Source organism: Labrus mixtus, chromosome 14, assembly GCF_963584025.1.
Source record: "Labrus mixtus chromosome 14, fLabMix1.1, whole genome shotgun sequence".
Classification (NCBI taxonomy): domain Eukaryota; kingdom Metazoa; phylum Chordata; class Actinopteri; order Labriformes; family Labridae; genus Labrus; species Labrus mixtus.
The window spans coordinates 7,913,781-7,935,343 of NC_083625.1; the positions used below are offsets into that span (position 1 = coordinate 7,913,781).

Below are 21,563 nucleotides of genomic sequence, written 5' to 3' on the forward strand. Positions count from 1 at the left end.
TGTGTCTCAGAAAGGAATGTGCACGCCTGTGTGTGTGTGTGTGTGTGTGTGTGTGTGTTCATATGAAAGAATGTGTACTTGTGTGTTTGCGGATGTGCTAAGAGTGTATGGGGATCAGATGTGCCAGTGTGCTGGAGAGGTTGATGAAAAGCTCCCCCAAAGTGAGGTGCCATGCGGTCAGCACAGCGGGCGTGCAGGAACAAAGTCTAACCTCTGAGTCCCCGCCCTGGAAACCCAGCCGCAACCCAAAAGAAGAGGAAAGGGACAGCCAGAGAGAGAATATTGTTAACAAAGACTGCTCGTGTTGTCTGAACAGCGAATGAAAATCAAACTTGATAAATGTAAGAACTTCGCCAAGTGTAACCGAGCCCAACAAACAAGAATATAAAAAAGACAGTAAATGTGCAAAATTATAAATTACCAAAACCTAGGCACCAGAAGAAAAAAAAAACTTGTTTTCCTGTACCTGGAAAAAAAGGTGCTTTTTATTTATTAATGCATTGTTGGATTGCAGTAAGCGATGCACAATATTTATTTATTAAGCCATAATAACGACTATAAATAGTTAAATAATGGCCTTTAAAAATCAAAATGAAAATAGTTCTTAATGTAACAAAATCGTATGAATTATGATCAACACTGAGGGGCAAAAGAAAGGAACACAATAATAAAACATTCTGACTCAATGTGCCTCCGGCTCTGCCCTTCAATCACTCACCTTGCTCATTTTGCTCTTGCTATCAGCGGTGAGGAATGACATGTTATTGATCTCATTCATCACCACAAAGTTCTGCTCCTCTCGCTTGAAGTTCTACAGCGAAGAAAAAAATAAAAACACACACAGTGCATACAGTGAAAGATGAAAGCTGCTCCAAACGGCTGCGTTCAAAGGCAAAGTGAATATACTTACATGAGACTTGGACCAGAAAATAAAGACCTCCCCAACCATTCGGAAGAGCTCCTCAGCATCTGGGTCTGGGCATGTCAGCCATCTTGCCCTGTAGCAGGACGAATAACTCTTAAGACTCCCTACAGTCGTAACATGTTTGACTAAAGCACAATATATGATAAGTGCATCATGTTGCATTTCCTTCTGTAGTAGCCAGGAATCATGGTTCATAGTTATGTAATAATTTTGTGTTTCTAACTTTATTGTACCTGTTGTTGTCCACATAGCGAATAAGCAGAGGGTAGAGGGCATACAAGTCTCTGCAGAGGACAGCAAACTCATCCCGTATAGTACCGTCTTCTTCATCTCCCTCCGATTTCCCCTCCATCCGCAGATGGTCCTCTTCAGCCACCACCTTTGAAGTGCGTTTCTTCAGCTTCTCCATTGTTGGGATGAAGTGGGACTTGAGCATTTCTGGCTTTGCTCTGCTGACAATGGGCTGTGAAAACACTGAGAGAGAACACAAACGGTGTCAACATGCTGGTCCAGATTCTCACCAACACTTATTGACAGGCTAAATTAAAAAGATGTTAAAACAGTACTCACCAGCCAACCTCTTCATCCAAGAAGCCTCATCAATACCCAAGTTGTTTACTACGATTTTCATGATGCTGCCGAGCATCTGATTCAGGTGTTCTGACGTCACATCGGTGCAGATCTGGTTCTCCAATTCAGGGAAGTTCTCAGACCCTCTCTCCCACCAGCGAGGCAGGTAGTTACACAGCATGGGGAGAGTGATTTCAATCACATGAGGCATTTCAGTATAACGAGCGCCGGACTCTGCCAAGTCCCCGATCTCCTTCAGGAGAACATCCAGCTCTGGGATGTCTGGACATAACTCCTGGACCTCATTGGGAAGGCCCAAGACTTTGGATTTGAAAAGAGAATGAAGACTTACAGTTAAGACAAACACTTGGACAATAATCACATCTAAGGAAACACGAATGCACTCACTGGCTCTCTCCCTGGGGGTCTTTGTAGTGTACACAGAAAAAGCGTTGTATTCATTTAGATGGGGCTCTAAGTAAGCCACTGGCATAGCTGCAGCAAGATGAGCCAAGCACTCTCCAAGAGCCGGCCTCTGCCTGTAAATGTAAAGAACAAGTCAAACATGACTCCAACGTTTTGTTATCTTAAGTGTTTTACAGATTTTAGTGATTGCAGCTAAGGAGTTACCTCTCTACATGTGGATTCTTGACAGTCCCTAAGGAATAGATGCTGCACATGATGCGGTAGCATGACATCTGCAGATCGTCCACTGTGTGCAAGCAAAAGAGAAATGTACAGCAGTGTGAGGATGAGTTCATTAATAAAGACACGGCACAATACATGTGAAAAAGCACTGATGGGGAATCACTCACACATGACATCATCTCCAAACTGGTGCTGAGCGACGTGATCAAACAGAGAGGTGAGCACTGGGAGCAGGGCGATGGTTGTGTAGTTAATGTTCTGGGACACTCCTTTCACTTGCTTTAAAGAGGAGAAAGCAGAACATGATCATGAATACTTCAGGGTCAGTGTTTGTTATGTTACATTTCGAGATGGCAATCAAGGAAGGCCATTCAAGTCATGCACCCATCTATTACCTGATTGCCTTTGGACACTTTTCCCAGTTTGAGGTTCTCTACCATCTTCTCTATATCATCAGCAGCACTTTCAAAGAATGACCGAAGACCTGCTTTCACGATCTCCGGGCCCGACTTCATCACTGTCCTAATTATACAAAAAAAAAAGAATATTATGATGAAAAATAAAAGGTGTTTTAATTTTAATGGTGTTTTTCATTTTATGAATTAAACGACACTAAACCTTGCATCCAATGATCGTGCCAGAATGTGAAGACAGTTGACGATTGCTTGAGCGTCCGTTCCTGCAAAATCAAAGACAAAGCAGCTGTTAGAGATCTTAAAAAAAAGTACGACGACAACATGTTTTTATATAAAACTGCAATCATACTGACTGAAAAACACATTGCAACCACATAGGAACATGAATGAAAAAACGCAGGAAAGAGTGAAAAGATTCATAAAGAGTGACCAAGGGGACGCAACACCTTACCAAAGAGAGAAACTCTGTGTCTCACCAGAGCGGACATTTTACAGAAGATACTGAGATAAGGAGGAAAGGAAATGGAAGGAGAAAGGAAAGAGTTTTAAAAGTAAAACATGAAAAGTAACAGTAACATATCTGCGTTTAAAACCGACATAAACGTAGAGATCACCTCGCAATCATCTCCTTCTCCTTATTTGACGAATGGCCGCCACTGCCCAGAACTTTTGCGGGCGTTGACAAAAAGTAGAGGCAGTGGTTTTTGAAATACTGGTTGATCAGAGGCATCAGGATCTGGAAGCGAGGGTTTCAAAGACAGTTTTCTTGTTTAGTACAGCAATGAAACGGTTTGAGTCTTTAATATGTGGATCTTCCAGCTCGACACAAAAATCTCACCTTAGCAAAGAATTTGATTTCTTGCTCATGAGGAGACTTTTCCACTCGTCCACTGCTAACCACAGCCTCTGAAGAAAACACACACACACACACAATGAATCATAATAATATCAATGGTAAACAAATCTATTTTAAGTCACATGTATGTGTCAAGTATCAGTCGTCTCATCCATTCCCCTCAGTACCAAGATGAGCGATGAACTCCTGGGCGATTTCCATCCATTTCAACAGCTTCTGCAGGAATCCATACGCAAACCTCTTCTCAATGGATGAGATGTCAGACTCCATGTCCTTCAGGCCCCTTCAGAGAAGCAGAGTTCAACTCTTATTTAGTGCTTGAAATAATGACAGTTTCTCCTCATAATATACAATGACAATGTAATACTGGCTTCCTGCTTATAACCAAATAATATATGATCATAAACATGAAGATAAATCTAAAAAGATGTTTGGTTTTTTTTTAGCACTGGTATGACTGAAATCTATTAGAGCAGTGGTTCTCAGCTGGTCGAGCCTCAGGACCCTCCACCAACTCCTTCATGACCCAAATCTATTTTTCAACCAATCAGATTGAAAATGTAAAAATGTGCAGTTTGGACCTCAGACGGTAGAGAACATGTAACAGACCAAGGAAACGGAACAAAACAAGCATGTATTAAAAAAAGGCTTCATAGACTTTTGGACACATTTTTCTTTTACAGACACACATTCACGACCTATAGAAAGCTGCTCTGAGACCAGCTTTTGGGTCCCGACCCACCAGTTTAGAACCACCGTATTAGAGCGTGGTACAGCTACAGGCGGTTGTTCTGTGTTGCATCATCTCAATCGCTTCAAAGTCATGACAGAAGTGCGATGTTCTATACACACTAAATTGTTCTCCTGCATTTTTACCGCGTGACAGCGTATCCATTAAGCTGCAGGAACTTGAGCAGCTCATGAGCCTTCTCTCTGTCTCGGGCCTTTTCTTTTGCCGTCAGGGTGTCGTAGGGCACCAGCAGAGGATGTGTTCCACCTCCTACACAAACAGAGGTATCATTATAACTCTCGGAGGAAGCAGCCTAATATCTAATTTTCTATATGAGCAGGTTCTCCACATTATAAAACACATCTTACCCTTGGACTGCAGCTCTAACTTTTTCTTCCGTCCCCAGGTGTTATGGTAGTTTTCTGCCAGTTGTTCTGCCATAGACTGGGAAAGGATGTAAACTATGAATAAAACTCCTACGCTAAGGTTATAGAATAAATGGTTCAGATTGTTATTGTCATACCTGCAGGTCTCTTGAAAGAGCCATGTGTGTAATCTCAATGGGTTGTGGACTGTAGCCATGGCTTGGGTCATAGGTGGCCTACAATTAAAAGAATTATAATATCATATACCGTGATAACTTTTAAATATTGAAACATGTTATCTTAATGCTCTGTACCTGAGCAGTCTGTGAGATTTTCCGTGCTGCAGTCTTCTTCTTCTCTGACTCTTCTTCCTCTCTAGCTTTATCTATGGTCCACTCCCATGCAAGCATGGCTTTGACTGACTCTTTGATTGGCCAACGGTAGATCTCCTTGTCCTGCCAGAGGAGAAGATAGATTAAAACGAAGAAAAAAACAGTAAATTAAAGAAAGTGTGAATACACAAGGTGATTGTGAACCTACCTTTTCTGAGAAGGTTTTGTATGGTCTGAGCATGGGATGAGTTTTCCCATTTTCATCCAGCACCTCGCCATACGACCAGTTATTCTGGATCTGAAACATACATGTACATGTATACGTGTTGAAGCTCCCCTTTCTACAAATACAATGGCTTCCTTCTTATTGGAAGCATCTGCAATCATATATTAATTCATATGCTTTCCAGAACAGAATGTAACGTGTCTTTGTAATATGCTAAAGAATTGTTTAAAACAAGTTATAAGTTTACAGAAAAGTTCTACCTTTTCAAAGGCCCATTTATCGTGTGTGTATTCAGCATATTTGTTGATGAAAGGATCCAGCCTCTCAGGGATGATAGTGCTGTGGTTTGATGAAGAATCACAGCTCATTAAATAACAGTTCATTTACAAGAACTTATTTGTAGAGAATAACAAACAGGAGTAATCTCACTTTGTGGTCTCCACTGGTTTAGGATCAAAGTTTCCTTCTGCGTCGACCGACGCCTTTTTCTCGGTTTTTGAGGAGTAGCTGGCGTCGACATAGTCAGGAGGAATGGCCCCGGCAATGGCGCAGATGCATGGCATTGAAATTTTGAAAATCTCAGCATCAAATTTCTAAAATCACAAGAAACAGATCAAATATTTGCCTTCTCAGTAAGAGGAACATATAATCATCTGAAATTAAAAAAAAAGTTCAAGGTCTTTAAGACACAAGTAAAACAGCGGCTGAAACTATTTCCTCTTATAATCCTTATTTTACTGTTTGTCCTTAATTTAATCTCTTAATTACATTGCATTATAATATCTGTATTTGCATAGTATCACTATTTCTGTATTTCTTTTAGTCTAATGCTTCTGTCTTAATCCTGGGACAGGGACAGTAATTAGCCATGGCTAGAAACCTGCATGGTATCTACTTTGTATTTTAAATATGAAGTAAAGTTCACTGCATGTGTTCCCGTTAAATAAACAAATAAATACAATTCACAAAAGAAAAATCTTGTATTGCAGGAGCCTCACCTTGTGTGCTAATGATTCAAAGATCCCCCAAAACAGTTTGCGGGTCAGATGCAGCTCCTCCTCTGATGATACCCCGAAGTTGCCCCAGCCATTAGGGAGGCAATAATACTTCCAACACCGCTCATAATGATTTGTCAAAAGCTGTAAGATGTAAAGGAAAATATGTTTTGATAAAAGTGAAAGAATGAGGAATGTGAACTCAGAGGGGGAATGTTGTTTTTCTATTTTCAAAATATTTAAAAGGCCTAGTACCTTCAGCGGCATCTTTGCATACTCATTGAGAATGGGCACATCAAACACCAGTCTTCTTAGCAGATGTTGAAGCATGGAGGGACGTAGATGTCTGAGAGAAAGATACATTCAGTCAACCTCAACATGAATGTATTAATGATGATATCAGGTGACATAAAAAGAGTGCAGTGAGGTTAAACTCACTTGCACAAAGCCATGAGGCACTCTTCAATGATGTCTCTTTGAGCTTTTGTGAAGGCGCGTCCACGAGACAGCCGGTAGATTGTGTGCAACATGGAGTCGATCATAATGGCTCTGTGGTCACTGCCAGCAAAGAGTGGCGCACACTTTGTGATGAGCGGCAACACAGCAGAACACAGGTAGCGGTTCAAAGCGAGGGCCATCTCTGTGGTACAGAACGCAGCCTGTCGGAGAGAAACTGTGAATTAAGTCCTGTCGTGTGGTTAAACTCCTGCTCTGTTCTTCTCCCAAAGGACCACATACAACTTAAGCTTCATCAATAGAGTGAGGCTCACCGTGTCTAGAGAGGCAGCAGCCCTCATGTCAGGCAGAAAGCCCACCTCCAGCACATGCAGAAGGAAATCCTGGTTGTCAATGCCATACACTCTGTCCAGGAACAGAACCATGGGAGCCTTGTGATCGGGTACAAAACTAGCCGACATCTTTGGTTCTATGATGCTGTTGTCTAAGCATGAGACAGAAAAATATTTTAGGAAACCAGTCTTAGTAACTGAAGTAAAAGATATTGAAGCTTTCTCCATAAAGCGGAATACAATAAGAAACCTTGAATAAACAATATGTAAAGCATTAATATCCTACTAAACACATGCTAAATACATTTCAAAGTTTACCTTTGCCAAAGGAAGGAATCTGAACAGGAAGGCTGATGACTCCTACCAGATCCTCAAGAGGGACCAGTGACCTCAGGATGGCCCTGATCCTCAGAGCTTCACCCTTACCAGCCTGGATCAACTGTTGAGAGAAAAGCACAGGTTTTCCATAGACATTTTCATTCAAGAATTCCTGTTTCTACCTTTTATTTTCTCTCAGCCTAAGGATAAGTCCAGTAAGGTGGCAGGCTTCTGGAGAGCTTACGTGCATCTCTGGAGCACAGCGTCCCAGCAAATCAATCAGGGCAGAGTAAAAGGACATGATGGCATTTCCCAGATGCACCCTGTTTTCTTCATGCTGCTCTTCTCCACCAAACCTACAAGAAAAAAAAAATAGTGGCTCTAAAAGTTTCTGTAATGCACTCTTCAGCACCTCATTGAATACCATCAGAAGGTGTTCAGATAAAAGCTTGGAGCTCTTACATGGGAAAGCGCCTGTCTTTCTTAACACTGGGGCCATCCCTTGCAGGGTCCTCTGATATTTTGATGGCCTCCTCTATTGCAGCCAGTAGACCATTACCACCCTCCCCTCTCAGAGCTGGACCGAAGCACTCAGGCCTGCGGATGAGAAGACGTACCACCACGTTGGCATTCTCTTCTACGCTCTCTCCTACAAACGGATAGAAAGATAAGTATTAACTTGAGTAAATAAAGAAGAAGGAAACAAGAAGACAGCAGGAAAAATTTTCATTGAGCAGCCAATAAAAATCGTACCATTGACAAATACAGCAAAACGAAGAAAGTCAAGGTATTTCTCTCCACCGCAAGGATTCCAGCCAATGTCAGGGTAGCCTTTGGCCAGCAGCATTGGGCAGCTCTGAAGTCCACATCCAGCCAAATATTTCACTACCTGTATAAAATATTAGAGTACTAAAATGAGTATGATTCTTCACATTTGCTTGTTTGTTTTTTACATAGTAGGTTGCATTTTACCATTTCCAGGTCCTGCTCTTGGAGGGCCAATGCCAGCTCGTTGTTGTCGATGCATGAGGCTGCAGCCACATCCAATGGAGTGGAGCCCCGCATTCCTAAAGACGTAATGTCCAGCTTTATCACAGTTCATGCATCAAAGAAATAAAAGGACAGAGAGTAATGCTGGGATTTAACAAAGACAATCACCGAGGCCGATGCCACTGTTCTGGAGAAGGTAACTGAGGTGGTCAAACATGGAACGCTGGTTTTGGCGACTGATGCGACAGAAATAGCAGAGGAAACGGCAACAGTTTGTCACCACTCGAGGGAATCTGATCTCCTGTTGGAAGAAAGTATTTTACAAGTTTAAAGTTAGGCATCACATCACAAATGTCTTAATTTTTTAAAGTTTCTCCATGTCTCTTGCATATTACAAAAAATCTGTTAAATTACTAATTTACCTTTGAGTCCCCACCGCCCAGCACATTAACCATGACCTCCATGACAGTTTCATGCATGCCCAGAGCTCGCATCAAGTTAGGGTGCTGATAGAAGACTTTGTTACTCATGATGTTCCTAAGGAGGGACAAAAAATCAATTTGATGTAAAGTATCTGTCACTTGAAATGATCAAAGATCTCACTTTGAGTTGTGATATTAAGGATACATTTAGTGTAAGACCAACCCGATGCTTTGAATCATAAGCCTCTCTTCTTCTGGGCCCATCTGAACAATGAGGAGTGAGCGGATCTGGCCCAAGCACTCGAGCAGGTCCATGGTGTCGTTGATTGACACTTGGTTGATGGTGTAGGCTTTGGGGAGGGCACGCATGAGCTCACCGAGCCCATCATACTGCCTGTGAAGGAGGCTAAACATCATACGCACGAGCTCAGGGTTTTGGATAAATGACTCCTGGGCCCAATGGATCATAGTGTGAGAAATCAGCTCCTGCAAGGTGCCTGGTAGGTAGAAGACAAAGAGTTAGAATTTTCTTTCAAGAACTTTTCACACATGCAATTCCTTCTAGAAAGTTTCAGACAGCCTGTATGTGAAATCTTGCTGAGTGGCTATTTCATACATGTCCCTCAGTGAGAGGTTTTCTCCATCATGTAAAAAGGATGCAGCAGAAGTCACGTAGTCTGCCAGTTTTTGCCTTTATATCAATGAGAGGGGTAATCAGATGTATTCACAGTGTCAAGGAATGAGTGGAAAAAAAACATGCAGGCGAGCACAAACTAGTACGAGGCTGCTTCACAAAGATTAAACTGGTAGAAGGATATATAACATCAGCCCTGCCTACTTGCCGCTCGCGATGTATTTTCCTATATTTTTCTTGTTGTTCACACATCACACACCCTGACGCCTTGGGAAATTTTACCAGGACCCAACAGAAAAAGCTCGGACGAGGTCAGCGTGAAAAATGTGGGAATTTTTGTTCACACATCCAGCCTACCTCGGACATTTTCAGGAGGTTCTTGATTATTTTTTGAGTTCATCTGATGTTCACAGATGTTCATTGAATCTAAGTGAATACTTCTTAATGGTTTACATTTAATAGCAATACTTTGCAAAACGTAAAAAAAACATAAAGACCTAAAACTTTTCCACAATTGCAGGCAATTTTTGTCTTTACAAATTGTAATTATGAGTCACTTTCTGTGAGTCACAATTTATTCAATCCGAAAAGCAGAGCAAAATGATGAATGTCATTTATTATCTGATATTTTTGTCATTTCATCACTTCACAAGGCGAAGTAATTCTAAATTTCTGCTTTGGAGCTAGAAAAGATGCAGTGGCTCACTTGGTTTTTTATCCTCCTGCGGCTCAGGCTCCACCTCTACCTTCTTCTCCCGGAATGTTTTGACCTTCTCCAACAATCGGAGCAGTCGTCCACGAACTGAATTATCGACTTCGGCCTCTTGTTCTTCTTCTTCTATATGAACACCTGAGAGAAAGGTTTAAAAATATTCTATTGATGCACAGTTGATTCATAATTCTGATGTTGGTTGACTTGATGCTGTGGACTGAAGACTGACCGCAGTGTGCCAACAGAGCATTGTGGAAAATCAGCAGAGCTTCGCGGACCTCATCGGGAACAGGGCAATCTTCATCTTCAGCGCAGTTCTTGAAGTTCATGAGCATGTTGACCTGAACGTCAGATGGAAATGTTTCTTATTCTATTGTATTCCACTTTCAAAGGAAGGCTTTTCTTTTCTTAAATTTGAATAGAAAATGCATTCTAACATTTCCACGTGCGATTAAACTGTCTGGATGTACCTGCTCTTGTGGTGGAGAACGAAATTCTCGAGTCTTGCGAGCAGTCTCGGCTGCACTCATGGTGAAGGCCAGCATGAGTTCGTTATATCGATGCCTCTGGTTGAACTGTATCTGGCTGACGAATTGGTCTGAAAAGGCAGTGATGGCCTCAACTCTATGACGTAGCTCACAGTCACAGAAATACTGCAGTAGTGTACACATCTAAAGGGCAAAAATGCAAAGTTAATCTCTGATCTTATAGAAACAGAATCACTGGAAAGACAAGCGTTTCTGTTAGATGGTAAAGAAAACAAGTCAAACCTGTAATTTGACAGACTCTGGGAGCTTCATCTGGAAAAGCCCTTGCTCTAGTTCTTCTTCTTTACTCTCCTCTTTAATCTCTTTCTCCGTTTCCTCTGCTCCTTTCTCACCGTTTACCGGCTCTGTCTCAACCATTGTTTCTTCATGTGGCACAATAGATTCTGTCTGCTCAAGTTCTTCCTCTTCCTCAATTTCTTCTTCCTCCTCCTCTTCGCCCAAGCCATCGTCTTCATATTCCTCTTCATCTTCCTCGCCAACTGCTTCCCGATCCTCTCCCTTAGCCGCTTCTTCTTTCTGTGGTTTCTTCTCCTCCATCATCTTGGCGTTCTCCTCAGCAGGCTCCTCTGCTTTCTTGCCACTGAAGACCGTCGGCTCGATCATCTTCAGGATGTGCGTGACGTCTTCGTCGTCAAACACACCCATGATGAGGAGGGTGCTGATGAGCTTCAGGATCGGAACAAAATGAAACTCCACGCTGCCTCCGACAGGATCTCTCATGGCTTGACCTCCATCCTGCACCGCCTCAATCAGCATGTTCAAAGCTTTGGTCTTTAGCACCTGGAAATACAAACAAGGTCATATTTTAGTGGTCACGGATCACATTTTATCCAAGTTATGTACAGATAACTACCCACAGTTTCAAACGCATGTGATCTCTGGGCCGATGGAAAAATGTGTCATCTTGGTGTATTTTCAATTCACTGCCAATAAATAGCTGTGCTGAGTCTCTAAGTCAGTGACTTAGCAATGCGTATATGCACCATTAAGATTCTCTGTACAAATATAAGCACAGTCCAGCAAGTTCTGCGCTGACTTGCAAACATAAAGTTTTCATAAAGTTTAGATTTTTCATTGTGTATGGTTACTTTTATCAAATGAGGTTCCAACTTTTGTCCTCACACTTCCATGGTATCTATATTTATCTTACATGCATCAGAAGAAAATTGAGCATGTGATACATTATTGAGATGCAAAGGGGGAGATGCAGTGTGATTTGACAGGACTTCCAATCCGCAGTAACAGGCATGGCTCGCTGAGGAGTGAACATCTTCTTGTGTGTGTGGAAGATTTGAAAAAGCTCGATACGTGACAAGTCTGTTTTACATTCTGAACCTTGAGATTTGTGAAACATTAAATCCCTATTACATTTACGAGTGATTGACGCGTTTCCTAAAAATCAATTTCTGATCTCTCACCTGTAAAGGGATAACTGGACTCAGTGTGTAGATGTCTGGATCTGTTCCCACAAAACCAACTGAGGAGAAATGGAGTTTGGGACGCAGGCATGTAGTGAGGCCGACTCCAGGTAAAGCGTGAGATTTTTCTGAGTACAGAGTGATACTACGGGTGTTGTCCGTCATTGGAACTATGAATTCCTTGTTGGTTCCCAGTCGGTTCCTCTTGGCAGACTCCAGGTGCATGCTGATGAGCAGGTCGTAGAATCCGCTCCTCATTGGTCCAGGCAGGTAGGTGTTCTCGATGGCGTAGAAGAGCTGGGATTCATCCACGTGGCTGCACAGAGCGTGAGCCACTCGGTTGTTTCCCAGAGCACACACTGAGCCGTACAGCTTCAGAGTGTGGTAGTGGAACTTCAGCAGGTCCATGCGTTCAGACAGCTCTAGGATGTCGATACACCTGCGGGATGCAATGAGTTGAGTTAACTTTTTTGTACCTCCAAACCCAACCGACAGAAAGAGTGAAGCAGGACTGACCTGTTCTCCTCGGGGATGTGGAGAGCCATCATGGTGAGCGGCTCCTGACACTGCACGATCCAGCCCAGCCGCTCACTAACACGCCCTGTCTCTGGAGCCAGGAAATTGTTTGGCATTCGGCTCCAGATGACCGGGGTCAACATCTGGACATCCAGCCTGGGAGGGCATTGGGGAACAGGGTTCTTGCGTTCACTACGGAACATGGCGGTTGAGATCGGCATAATGTTCTAGGAAGAAAGACAGATTACCCATTAGAGAAGACACACAGAAGACTGGCAGAAACGTTTTTCCATTGTGTTGCTGAAGTCTGGATTCACACTGAGATTCTTTTTGACTGACCTTGAGCTTGCCTAACTCAAACTGAATCATATTCTGACTGGAAGGAAGGACAAAGACAGCTGGGAACAGTTTAGTGTGGGGCTCCACCTGCAGAAAGTGAACAGAACTCAGTTGCATTAAATGACGAAGACTTTATAAGGTAGAGTATGAACCCCAGCTTATAACTTATCTGACCTGGTAAAATGTGTTGATCTCTTTCCCATTTGCAGTGAAAGTCATGAGGCCCGTGTCCAAGTCAATCAGACAGCCAATTATAAAGTCCTCCTGACTGACCCGGGTCTGCTGGGAGCTGCTGAACTCCCCTCCCCACACCATGTAGCAGTTACTGCGCTTTATACTGCGGAAGACAGAAAAATATGAAACTTATATTTATTTTATGTTTATTCTTTATGCTCACAATATTTTTAGTCGACCAGAATGAGATACCGGTACCTGTCATGAATGTTGCCTTTATCATCACCTACAGTGACGGTCACATTTCTCACTTTGCTGAGGTCAAAATGAGGGTCATACTGATGATAGTCAGGTGTGATCCAGCCCACCCACACACCACTGGGCTCCTGCCCCGCGAACACTCGCACAGAATAATAGTACTGAAAAAGAAGAGAGATCGGGGTGTTTGTAATATATTACCGGTTAAATGTTATTTCATATGCTTTTTCATAAATACTACACATATCTTGTTGACTATATACAATCAGTATTTATGTTCATAAAGAAGACATCAAAGGCAATCAAATGTGAAGTTATATTAGTAAACACAGGCGACTATAACATGTAAAAAAAAAGTTAAATACATTCTATGTTTTAGAATCTATGGTGAACAGTGTAATCACAAATAAGCGAAATGGGCATACACTTTATGGTTCTGAATTGATATATAAAATAAATCTGAGATATAGTCCTACTGTAGTGGTGTTGAGGATGATGTCGACATCATCCCTGTCATCCGGCACCACATCTTCCATTAAGCGAGGCATGGTGGGAACAACAGGGGGTGGAGATATCAATGCAGCTTTTTTAGCCTTGAAGAGGAACCTGTAAGCAGAAGCAGCAGCGATGCAAATTTATAATTTAAATGCAATATTAACACCTTGAAAATCACCATTAACCACAGTTAAAGAGCCCATATTATGCCCTTTTTGGGGTTCGTATATTTAATCTCGCTAAAGTCCGAAAAAAGTGTCTGTTTTCATGTACTGCTCCTCCTTGCTCCCTCTACGCTCTGAGTCCGTCAGCTACGCTCTGCTATGCCCCCACTGTTAGACCCCACGTGGGCCAAGTCTGCTCTGATTGGTCTGCCGATCCGCTCTGTCGTTATTGGTCAGTTGCTCAGCACGCTTCTCGGAAATTGCAACATGAGCTGCAGGGCTTGGCACAACGAGCCAACGGGCTTAGATCAGTGATCTCACACTGACAATGACGCCGCACTGACAAATTTTTATGGAGGGGGGCTAGAACCGAGCGTTACATGCAGCTAATGCTACAGCTAACAGGAGGAGGTAGGAGAAGCCGCGTTTCTGCGGACTTTGAATTTTTGCACATAGATGTGCCTAAACATGCACAGGACACTTGGAAAACACGTTAAAGAGCATATAAAACCAGAAAAATCATAATATGGGACCTTTAAGTTACTCGACAAGAAATCATTACGAACCCTTTCTTCTTGCTCTTCTCAGTGGAGGCATCTTTCTCGTTCTCCCCATTCTTGATGGCGGGGATCTCTTTGGGCACAGAGGGCTCTTTCTTCTCCTCCTCCTGCTCTTTGCGAGTAGCTGACTTTTTGAGGATTTCAAAGTCAGAGTCCGGGTCCACCTCCACCACCTCATCCTCAGGAATAGTCAGCGCACGAGTAAGGAGGGTGGTTCCAGCTGGGACTTTGAAGGTCTCGTGGAACTCAACTGGCATGCTGAGTCTGAAGAACAGCAGATCTGTGTTGGCGTTCTGAGATCCAAATGTCTTGTGGGTCACTTTGAGACAAGGGGCTGTTTCCACCGTCCCATCAACACGGGACTCCTGGAGTGTATAGAAAAGGGAGCGAGGTGATTAGAGAGAACACTTTCACTCCTGCAGGACAGAAACAAAGAAATATTTAATGAGACTTACAAAGGTATGCATAATACCTCAATGTGGGGATGATCAGTAGGTGTATTGATGAACTGTGGCAGGCTCTTGCTGAACCACATGGTAATGTCTCTTTTCATGTTGATAGCAAAGGGTTCAAATCCCTCCTGCAGGCCGCAGATGGTGAAGAAACGGAGACTGCTGACGTTCTGACCCAAGTTGATCCTGCCAACCTGAGACAGGCCCAGACTGCACACGGGTATGAAGCCTAGAGCATGATGGGTACATGCATACATTTTCATCATAAATCACGATTCAAAAAAGCTTAATTTGCGACCAGCTGATGCAGTACTTACCCTCTCCTATCTCGATATCCTTAAAGGCCATCTCTGAGCCCGAGTCGCTGATCAACATTTCTCCATTGAGTGTGAACATGATGTTCATCTCAGTGAGGTCAATCATGCAACCCACCACGTCGCCAGACAGCCACTGACGGCCGAATGGTTCATTCCCCACGTGCCAACGTTGGGCCTGAAAAAGAAAACTGCTTTTTTAGAGAGCCATGCGTCACAGATGCTTTGCACTCCTTCAAAAACAATTACACAACGTCTCACTCCCACCTTGAAGCCGTTGAAGACATATGCCAACTCATCCCCACCAAGTTCAGTGTCTGCACGGACGCTCGGCCTGGCCCAGCCCACTCTCATTTCCCCGACAGTCACAGCTTCAAACTCAAAGTACCACTTCCCCTGAGTGATGACGTAAGATTTCTCTGCTCTGAACACTCTGATCTTATCTCCACGGGAGCTGCCTGATCCTTGCTCGCCTTTGTTAACAAAAACACAGTATTGAAAAGTCGTAGATTTGATAGAAGTCACTTAGCTTTAAGTACAGATATAAGGGAAAAAGTAGGGTAGAAAACTGAAAACTCACTGCTCTCCTGGTCAGGCGGCTCTATGTTGTAACCATATCCGAGGAGAGTGCGAACAGCTGCACAAACCGTGTCTCTGTTGGTCTTTTTAGTCTTTTCATCCAGTAGGTTGTAAGGGACCAAACGGGGATTGCGCTTGTTCGTTATATCCTACAGAAGGAAACACAAAATTTGAATCGGATAAAAACAGATGAAAAACAAACGTAAATTCAGTATTTTCATACACCCTTATTATTATCATTACCATGGAGACTTTTCCATTTAAAAAAATGAGGGTACCTGCACAATACTGTATGTCCATCCCTGACGAACTCTGTCTCTTGCCCAGACGTTGTGTCCGTTTTCTGCCAGTCTCTCCACTAGAGTGTTCTGGTTAGGAGTCAGCTTGACATAGTTTAGGTCCAGAGGGGCTGGCTTATATCCATTACTCTGCATGAAACTAACAAAACATGTACTGATCTCAGAACGGGCTCGGGAGAATACAGTCGATGTCACACAAAAAAAATCAACTTATAAATATATATATTATGTTTGCAGCTCACGTTTTGGGGAGTTTGGTCCTTTTTAGATTCTCCTCTGCTTTCTCATCTCCCATCCCTACATGACAGCCTAGTGCCAGTAGAGTCCTTTAAAATCAATCACACCATTTATTAGAAAAATAAAGAGACACAGCCACACAGCTGCTAATTAAGTTAGAGCACTGACTTACTTAAGTGTCTCCCCGGACATTGCTAAGTTGTAGTTCTTCTCTGGTTCAGGCAGACCCTGAAAATCTATCAGGCAGGGGTGCAGCTTCTTGTTGTCATCACGAAACTTGACATTGATTTCAAAAAGGAAAGAAGCACAGACGTTTTAAAGGATATTCTAAAATGTCAGTACAAAATATTCTACGGACAAGATCGCTGAAATCCCTTACCGGTCCAAAGGTCCACCCTTGTTCAATCCGAGTAACAGCCCATAACTCGTGGCTATTTTCTGCAAGCTTCTCTCGAATGCGCTCCAAATGAGGAGGAAGCACAATCTAAAGAAATTATAAATTAGTCCAGTGAAAAAGATAAAGAAGAAAAATATATAGCATAGGACTGTACCTGTATGGTGTCCACAGGGCAAGGAGTGAAGGCCGTATGTGAGAGCGACTGAGTCGGGCCCAACAGGTTGCGGACACCGTCGTAATCATGCTTATACTCCTTTATGGGCTCAATCCGCAGACGGTCCCGGGGCAGAACTGCTTCATAGCACGGCGCGTAGCCTGGAGGGGGGAGAAACTTGAAATCCCCATGACGACCTCCAAGAAGAAATCGCAACCTAGCAGCCAGAGTAGAAAAAAAAAATACATTGGTCTCAAGTGTCAGAAGTGTATTAAATTACTCAAAATAAAAAAAGATTAATTTTATTCCATAGTCCAAAAGTCTTACGTGATGCCTGCAGAGAAGCTGACAACTGGGAAGAACAGGCCGTCCAGGTTGAAGTTTTCAAACATGCCCTGAACAGGATGACCATTGATACGGAAGGAAATGCTGGGCACGCTCAGATCCAAACAGCAGCTAACCACGTCCTCTGCCGCCAGGAGGTGCTGATTGGGCGTGGCAACATGACGTGGAACACGACCTGCAGATACAGACAACAAACGACCTCCTATTTACACTTTAACTTTATAACTTGTAAGAATAATGCAAGAAAAAGCAAGTGGTAAAGGCACAATGCACAAGATAGAATTCAGTCAAATAAGGCCATAAACACACATTTATCTGTAAATAGCTATGTTTACTTTACTTTACCTGACCAGAGGTGAAGCCCATCAAAACCGTAGGAGTATAGGTCATCTCCGACACCGTTGCCCCCCCAGCCTTCTCCTCCACCAGGGTAAGGACTGTAGCCCTCGGTTAGAGCCCAGCCCACACGCAGGTGATAAGGCTGAGCTGTAAGGAATGGCTCCACATGGTCCACCATCACCTCGAAATACCACTTCTTATACTGAGTAGATCCCTCACAAGTTCCCAGGAAAATGTTGGGTCTCATGCTAAAGGAGGATTACAAGAAACACTCTACTCAGATCTTTTTTTTTTTTTTTTTTTTAAACTGGGCTTCAGCTGAGAGAAAAAGAACAACGTATGTTTAGACTAGACTATCACTCAAATAAATCCCACCTGGTAACATAGTTGATGATGTTGGTTTGAAGTAAGAGGTCACGACCTGGAAGTAGATTCTCTGTGATGAGATTCTGATTGGACCTCACTGCCACCCCGTTACACACGCACAGAGAACAGAGCACATCCAAGACCTGGCAGACAGATTAGATATACGTCTATAGATTACATATCAAAGGACATGTGAAGTGCAACCCCCCCGAGTGTTACTTCTGTCTGACCTTGTGATTGCGTCCATGCTTATCCAGCAGAGAGATGATGGATTTGATGTGATTCTCCTGGATGATATTCAGCACCTCCGGACTCTCAATCAGCACACAATACAACACCTCCAGGATTCCTGTCATGGAAACATCAACGTCAATAAACACATTAGGACTGATGGTAACTATGTAGCAGAAAAAAGAAACAAACTTAATCACAATGGCTAAAATTATCAGGAGGACATTCCTAACTTTTTTTTCACCCCCTCTCTCTAAGTGTCTGTAGAAACCTTTATAAGCTGCTCATGGTTACTCTAAATTGCAATGATAGTCTTTTAGATGTATTGCATCATGTTATTAGATGCTCAGATTAATTAAATTTCAATTGACAGGGAAAGTAAACACGTGTTCTTTATACTGATGATGTCATGGCCCAGATATTGGTCACAAGTTTGCCCCCTGTACCAATGACGTACAACGCTAAGGCTAGACAGTTAATTGTGTTTCCTTTTGTCTTTCTAGCTACTAAACTATTTTTTTCTGTACTCCAGTTTCAACCTCTGCCACCAGTTTGCCATCTTCAGGTCTTGAGACACCAGTCCATCCCCACAGCCAATCACTACTTGCCCCACATCTCATTCTCCCATTCTCAACCACCAATCTACAATACCAGAATGCATTTACGGGTATAAGAAGAACTGCCATTCTTATAACATAAGATAGCACAAATAGCATCTGTAAGTGTATGATAAATCTATAAAACAATACCTGAAGATGCCTCCAAACGATCCAGTTTACTGACCAGCCAGTCCAGGTTATCACAGAACAGGGCACAGTTGGCACGATTACCTCGGATCAGAGAAGCTTAACAAAAGAAGAGGATGGCAGATAGAAAAAACAATCATTCACACTCATAAGCATGGAAAGGTGAATATATATCTAACATAAACTCCGTATGACTGCTGATGAGCGTACCTAGAAGTTCATAGAGTAAATTCACTATCTCCTTCCACGACTCTGCAGCTTCCTCTCCAGCGTACTCTGAGAAGTGGGCTGCAGTGTTGTAGACATTAAGGCGATCAACACAGTCCAGGACGAGAGTAATCATTCCCTGATTCCAAAAAAAAAAAAAAAAGTTATAGAGGACTGAAAATCTAAATATTTAATGGAAACGAATCAAACAAACACATTTATATCCAAACATGCAATTTTCAGTGTCTTGATGAATTCTTTCCTCAGTAGGTGCACCTACCTCTTCCTGGAAGAGGTTCTGTCTGTTTTTCAGGGAGCGGAGCTTGAATTGTTTGTCCTCATGTTCCAGCTCCTCCTCGGGGGGTCTGAAGTAGAAGATGAGATCCTGCAGGGAGAGAACCACGGTGTCCATGGGCAGAGATTGGGGGTTGGAAGATTTGTTTTTCCCATTTAGAGCATCCAGACCTCTGAAGACAGGAAAAGAGGAAAACCGATCACAAAAAAAAATATAGGTTAAAGCAAAACTTTGAATAACAATAACAACTGATGAGAACTGTGGAATTGATCTGTTCCAGTACTTGATGAACTGGTTGAAGAGGCCTGTCGTGCTGTAAATCATTCTTGCAGCTTGGTACTCTTCTGTCTGAGATCGAGCCACTGTGAGTGCATCATCCATGTGACCTTCTTTATGGAGAATGGCCTAAGAATGAAGCACAGGTGCTATGAATACACAGATATGTACCCAACACTCATACGTGTACATGCACAGTAAATGCAAATGTGTTTAAGTTCTTCCTGTATAATTCACCTTTCTCTTTAGTGGACCCAGACGAGCAGATTTGGCATCAACTGCAGCATATGTAAGCCACAGGCCAGATGAAGCATGCTGCACAAAGCACATGGACTCTCCATACTTTATTTCCGGTATGCCCATGCCTTCCACATCTCGCTTTTGTATCACTTCGATTTTTTCCTGTAGTTTCAATAAAAAGTGTGTTGGTTAAGGCTGAAGAGCGTAATTACACATTCAAATCTCTTTATTTTCTGACACGGGTGACTTTGCGTGACAATAACCTTTGAAATTCTGAAGCAGAAAGCAGACATCTTAGAATTTGCCTTCTCTGCATCCACCAACAACAGCCCTTTCTCTTCATCCAGAAGAAGGTATCTGCCTGTTGTGATGTGACGTATCCGGAAAGACTGGCCCCATTTAATATGTCCTCCGCTCCAACTACCAACAAGAACATGAATGAGTATCAGAAAACTGTAAAAACACTAAACGCAGACGAATAGACTGTTTGATGTAATGAATCAAGATGCTTACGCGATGCGAAGTGGCTCAAGTCTCCACAAAGACCTAGCATGACTGCATACGGCCCCTCCTTCATAATGAGCAACTCTGAGAAACAACATGACATTTAATGATGCGCAACATTATGATATATCAACCAAGCGGTGTTAGAAAATGAAGAAGAACAAAAACTGCACTTCCTCAAGTGACCATTTAAGGCAATCTACAAAAGCCAAAGAGTCTTATTAAGTCCAATAATAAAACGCTTTAAACAATGTTTAAAAATGCCTTCTAAAAATAAAAAGTTTTGGCCTCAATAGCTCATTATTTTATTAAACTGTACAGGGGGTGAGGTTTTTTTTTGTTTCCACAACCTGTCCAATTTGATCATATTAAGGCAAAGTGGAAGGTAGAGTTATGCAGGAATTTGCATACTCAGGGTCTGGCTGCATTGACTGACAGGTGGGTGTGTTGTAGCTGTTTGCCTCAGTTCCCCCTCCTCCCCTGTTGCAATAGATCAAAAGTTAGGTTGAGACCGCCTGGCTTCATACGCCTCTTCAGAAACCAATGGGTGATGTCACTGAGACTGAGCACATAGTCTATGATATCATCCACACTGTATTGAACATTGGTCAATTATTCAATCCTTATATGGCGATAAAAATGAACACTAGTTGTTGATGTGTTCAAGGCCCCCATGTATGGCCATGTATGATTTTGTGTTATTGGGCTGTTTCTCAGTCAAATTGAAATGTCTCATTTGGGAAAACTTTTAAGACAGTCCCTTTATCTCCATCTATTCTGACACATACGATACAACGTATGTTCCTAAATGAAGCACAGAGACAATGGTCACCTGCGCTGGTCATCTCCTTGGTCAGCTCCAGGAATTGCCAAACATTCATCCATGTGACCGTGGAAAAGTCGGAGCACATAGCCACCAGTCAGAAAACCTACGAAAAAAAGAGTTGTATTAGAGACTGGAGTCATGAAAAATTTTTTTTTTTTTTTTAAGGGACAACAAAATTACAGACCTTCAGCTAGCTCACATCCAGACATCACGGGGGTCATGGTCCACAGTGTTTGCATGAACGAGGCATCTACCATCAAGTCACCACTGGCATAGGACAGATGCTGAATAGAGTGGAGGTTTCATTATTGGTAAATAAAACGATTTAAAATGGTCAGTTACAGTGAGCTTGTTTGA

The 21,563-nt window shown here is 42.6% G+C and overlaps 1 protein-coding gene across 1 annotated transcript in view; it reads right to left on the reverse strand.

Moving 5' to 3' along the window:
* The window catches only part of LOC132988730 (ryanodine receptor 1-like), a 49,452-nt gene that overhangs the window by 21,715 nt on the left and 6,174 nt on the right, over positions 1 to 21,563 (reverse strand). Inside the window, exons 8-73 of the mRNA XM_061056303.1 lie at positions 21,391 to 21,490; positions 21,213 to 21,309; positions 20,390 to 20,464; positions 20,140 to 20,296; positions 19,874 to 20,038; positions 19,644 to 19,765; positions 19,346 to 19,532; positions 19,069 to 19,204; positions 18,862 to 18,957; positions 18,112 to 18,230; positions 17,891 to 18,024; positions 17,522 to 17,763; positions 17,159 to 17,351; positions 16,832 to 17,048; positions 16,660 to 16,764; positions 16,453 to 16,556; positions 16,286 to 16,369; positions 16,023 to 16,182; positions 15,746 to 15,893; positions 15,433 to 15,638; positions 15,169 to 15,343; positions 14,872 to 15,080; positions 14,406 to 14,764; positions 13,657 to 13,786; positions 13,181 to 13,341; positions 12,923 to 13,085; positions 12,749 to 12,835; positions 12,410 to 12,636; positions 11,894 to 12,332; positions 10,698 to 11,255; positions 10,398 to 10,598; positions 10,157 to 10,268; positions 9,922 to 10,065; positions 8,805 to 9,078; positions 8,582 to 8,696; positions 8,328 to 8,460; positions 8,142 to 8,236; positions 7,923 to 8,058; positions 7,632 to 7,818; positions 7,414 to 7,525; positions 7,170 to 7,290; positions 6,834 to 7,003; positions 6,502 to 6,722; positions 6,319 to 6,409; positions 6,067 to 6,207; positions 5,498 to 5,661; positions 5,329 to 5,407; positions 5,051 to 5,140; positions 4,825 to 4,965; positions 4,669 to 4,746; positions 4,514 to 4,589; positions 4,292 to 4,415; positions 3,583 to 3,698; positions 3,398 to 3,465; positions 3,174 to 3,295; positions 3,011 to 3,060; positions 2,762 to 2,822; positions 2,539 to 2,665; positions 2,311 to 2,422; positions 2,126 to 2,207; positions 1,904 to 2,034; positions 1,496 to 1,816; positions 1,159 to 1,399; positions 911 to 998; positions 719 to 811; positions 212 to 226 (exon numbers count right to left, since the gene is read on the reverse strand). Coding sequence (XP_060912286.1) covers positions 212 to 226; positions 719 to 811; positions 911 to 998; positions 1,159 to 1,399; positions 1,496 to 1,816; positions 1,904 to 2,034; positions 2,126 to 2,207; positions 2,311 to 2,422; positions 2,539 to 2,665; positions 2,762 to 2,822; positions 3,011 to 3,060; positions 3,174 to 3,295; positions 3,398 to 3,465; positions 3,583 to 3,698; positions 4,292 to 4,415; positions 4,514 to 4,589; positions 4,669 to 4,746; positions 4,825 to 4,965; positions 5,051 to 5,140; positions 5,329 to 5,407; positions 5,498 to 5,661; positions 6,067 to 6,207; positions 6,319 to 6,409; positions 6,502 to 6,722; positions 6,834 to 7,003; positions 7,170 to 7,290; positions 7,414 to 7,525; positions 7,632 to 7,818; positions 7,923 to 8,058; positions 8,142 to 8,236; positions 8,328 to 8,460; positions 8,582 to 8,696; positions 8,805 to 9,078; positions 9,922 to 10,065; positions 10,157 to 10,268; positions 10,398 to 10,598; positions 10,698 to 11,255; positions 11,894 to 12,332; positions 12,410 to 12,636; positions 12,749 to 12,835; positions 12,923 to 13,085; positions 13,181 to 13,341; positions 13,657 to 13,786; positions 14,406 to 14,764; positions 14,872 to 15,080; positions 15,169 to 15,343; positions 15,433 to 15,638; positions 15,746 to 15,893; positions 16,023 to 16,182; positions 16,286 to 16,369; positions 16,453 to 16,556; positions 16,660 to 16,764; positions 16,832 to 17,048; positions 17,159 to 17,351; positions 17,522 to 17,763; positions 17,891 to 18,024; positions 18,112 to 18,230; positions 18,862 to 18,957; positions 19,069 to 19,204; positions 19,346 to 19,532; positions 19,644 to 19,765; positions 19,874 to 20,038; positions 20,140 to 20,296; positions 20,390 to 20,464; positions 21,213 to 21,309; positions 21,391 to 21,490 — 9,987 coding nt within the window. The remainder of the gene's footprint in view (positions 1 to 211; positions 227 to 718; positions 812 to 910; positions 999 to 1,158; positions 1,400 to 1,495; positions 1,817 to 1,903; positions 2,035 to 2,125; positions 2,208 to 2,310; positions 2,423 to 2,538; positions 2,666 to 2,761; positions 2,823 to 3,010; positions 3,061 to 3,173; positions 3,296 to 3,397; positions 3,466 to 3,582; positions 3,699 to 4,291; positions 4,416 to 4,513; positions 4,590 to 4,668; positions 4,747 to 4,824; positions 4,966 to 5,050; positions 5,141 to 5,328; positions 5,408 to 5,497; positions 5,662 to 6,066; positions 6,208 to 6,318; positions 6,410 to 6,501; positions 6,723 to 6,833; positions 7,004 to 7,169; positions 7,291 to 7,413; positions 7,526 to 7,631; positions 7,819 to 7,922; positions 8,059 to 8,141; positions 8,237 to 8,327; positions 8,461 to 8,581; positions 8,697 to 8,804; positions 9,079 to 9,921; positions 10,066 to 10,156; positions 10,269 to 10,397; positions 10,599 to 10,697; positions 11,256 to 11,893; positions 12,333 to 12,409; positions 12,637 to 12,748; positions 12,836 to 12,922; positions 13,086 to 13,180; positions 13,342 to 13,656; positions 13,787 to 14,405; positions 14,765 to 14,871; positions 15,081 to 15,168; positions 15,344 to 15,432; positions 15,639 to 15,745; positions 15,894 to 16,022; positions 16,183 to 16,285; positions 16,370 to 16,452; positions 16,557 to 16,659; positions 16,765 to 16,831; positions 17,049 to 17,158; positions 17,352 to 17,521; positions 17,764 to 17,890; positions 18,025 to 18,111; positions 18,231 to 18,861; positions 18,958 to 19,068; positions 19,205 to 19,345; positions 19,533 to 19,643; positions 19,766 to 19,873; positions 20,039 to 20,139; positions 20,297 to 20,389; positions 20,465 to 21,212; positions 21,310 to 21,390; positions 21,491 to 21,563) is intronic.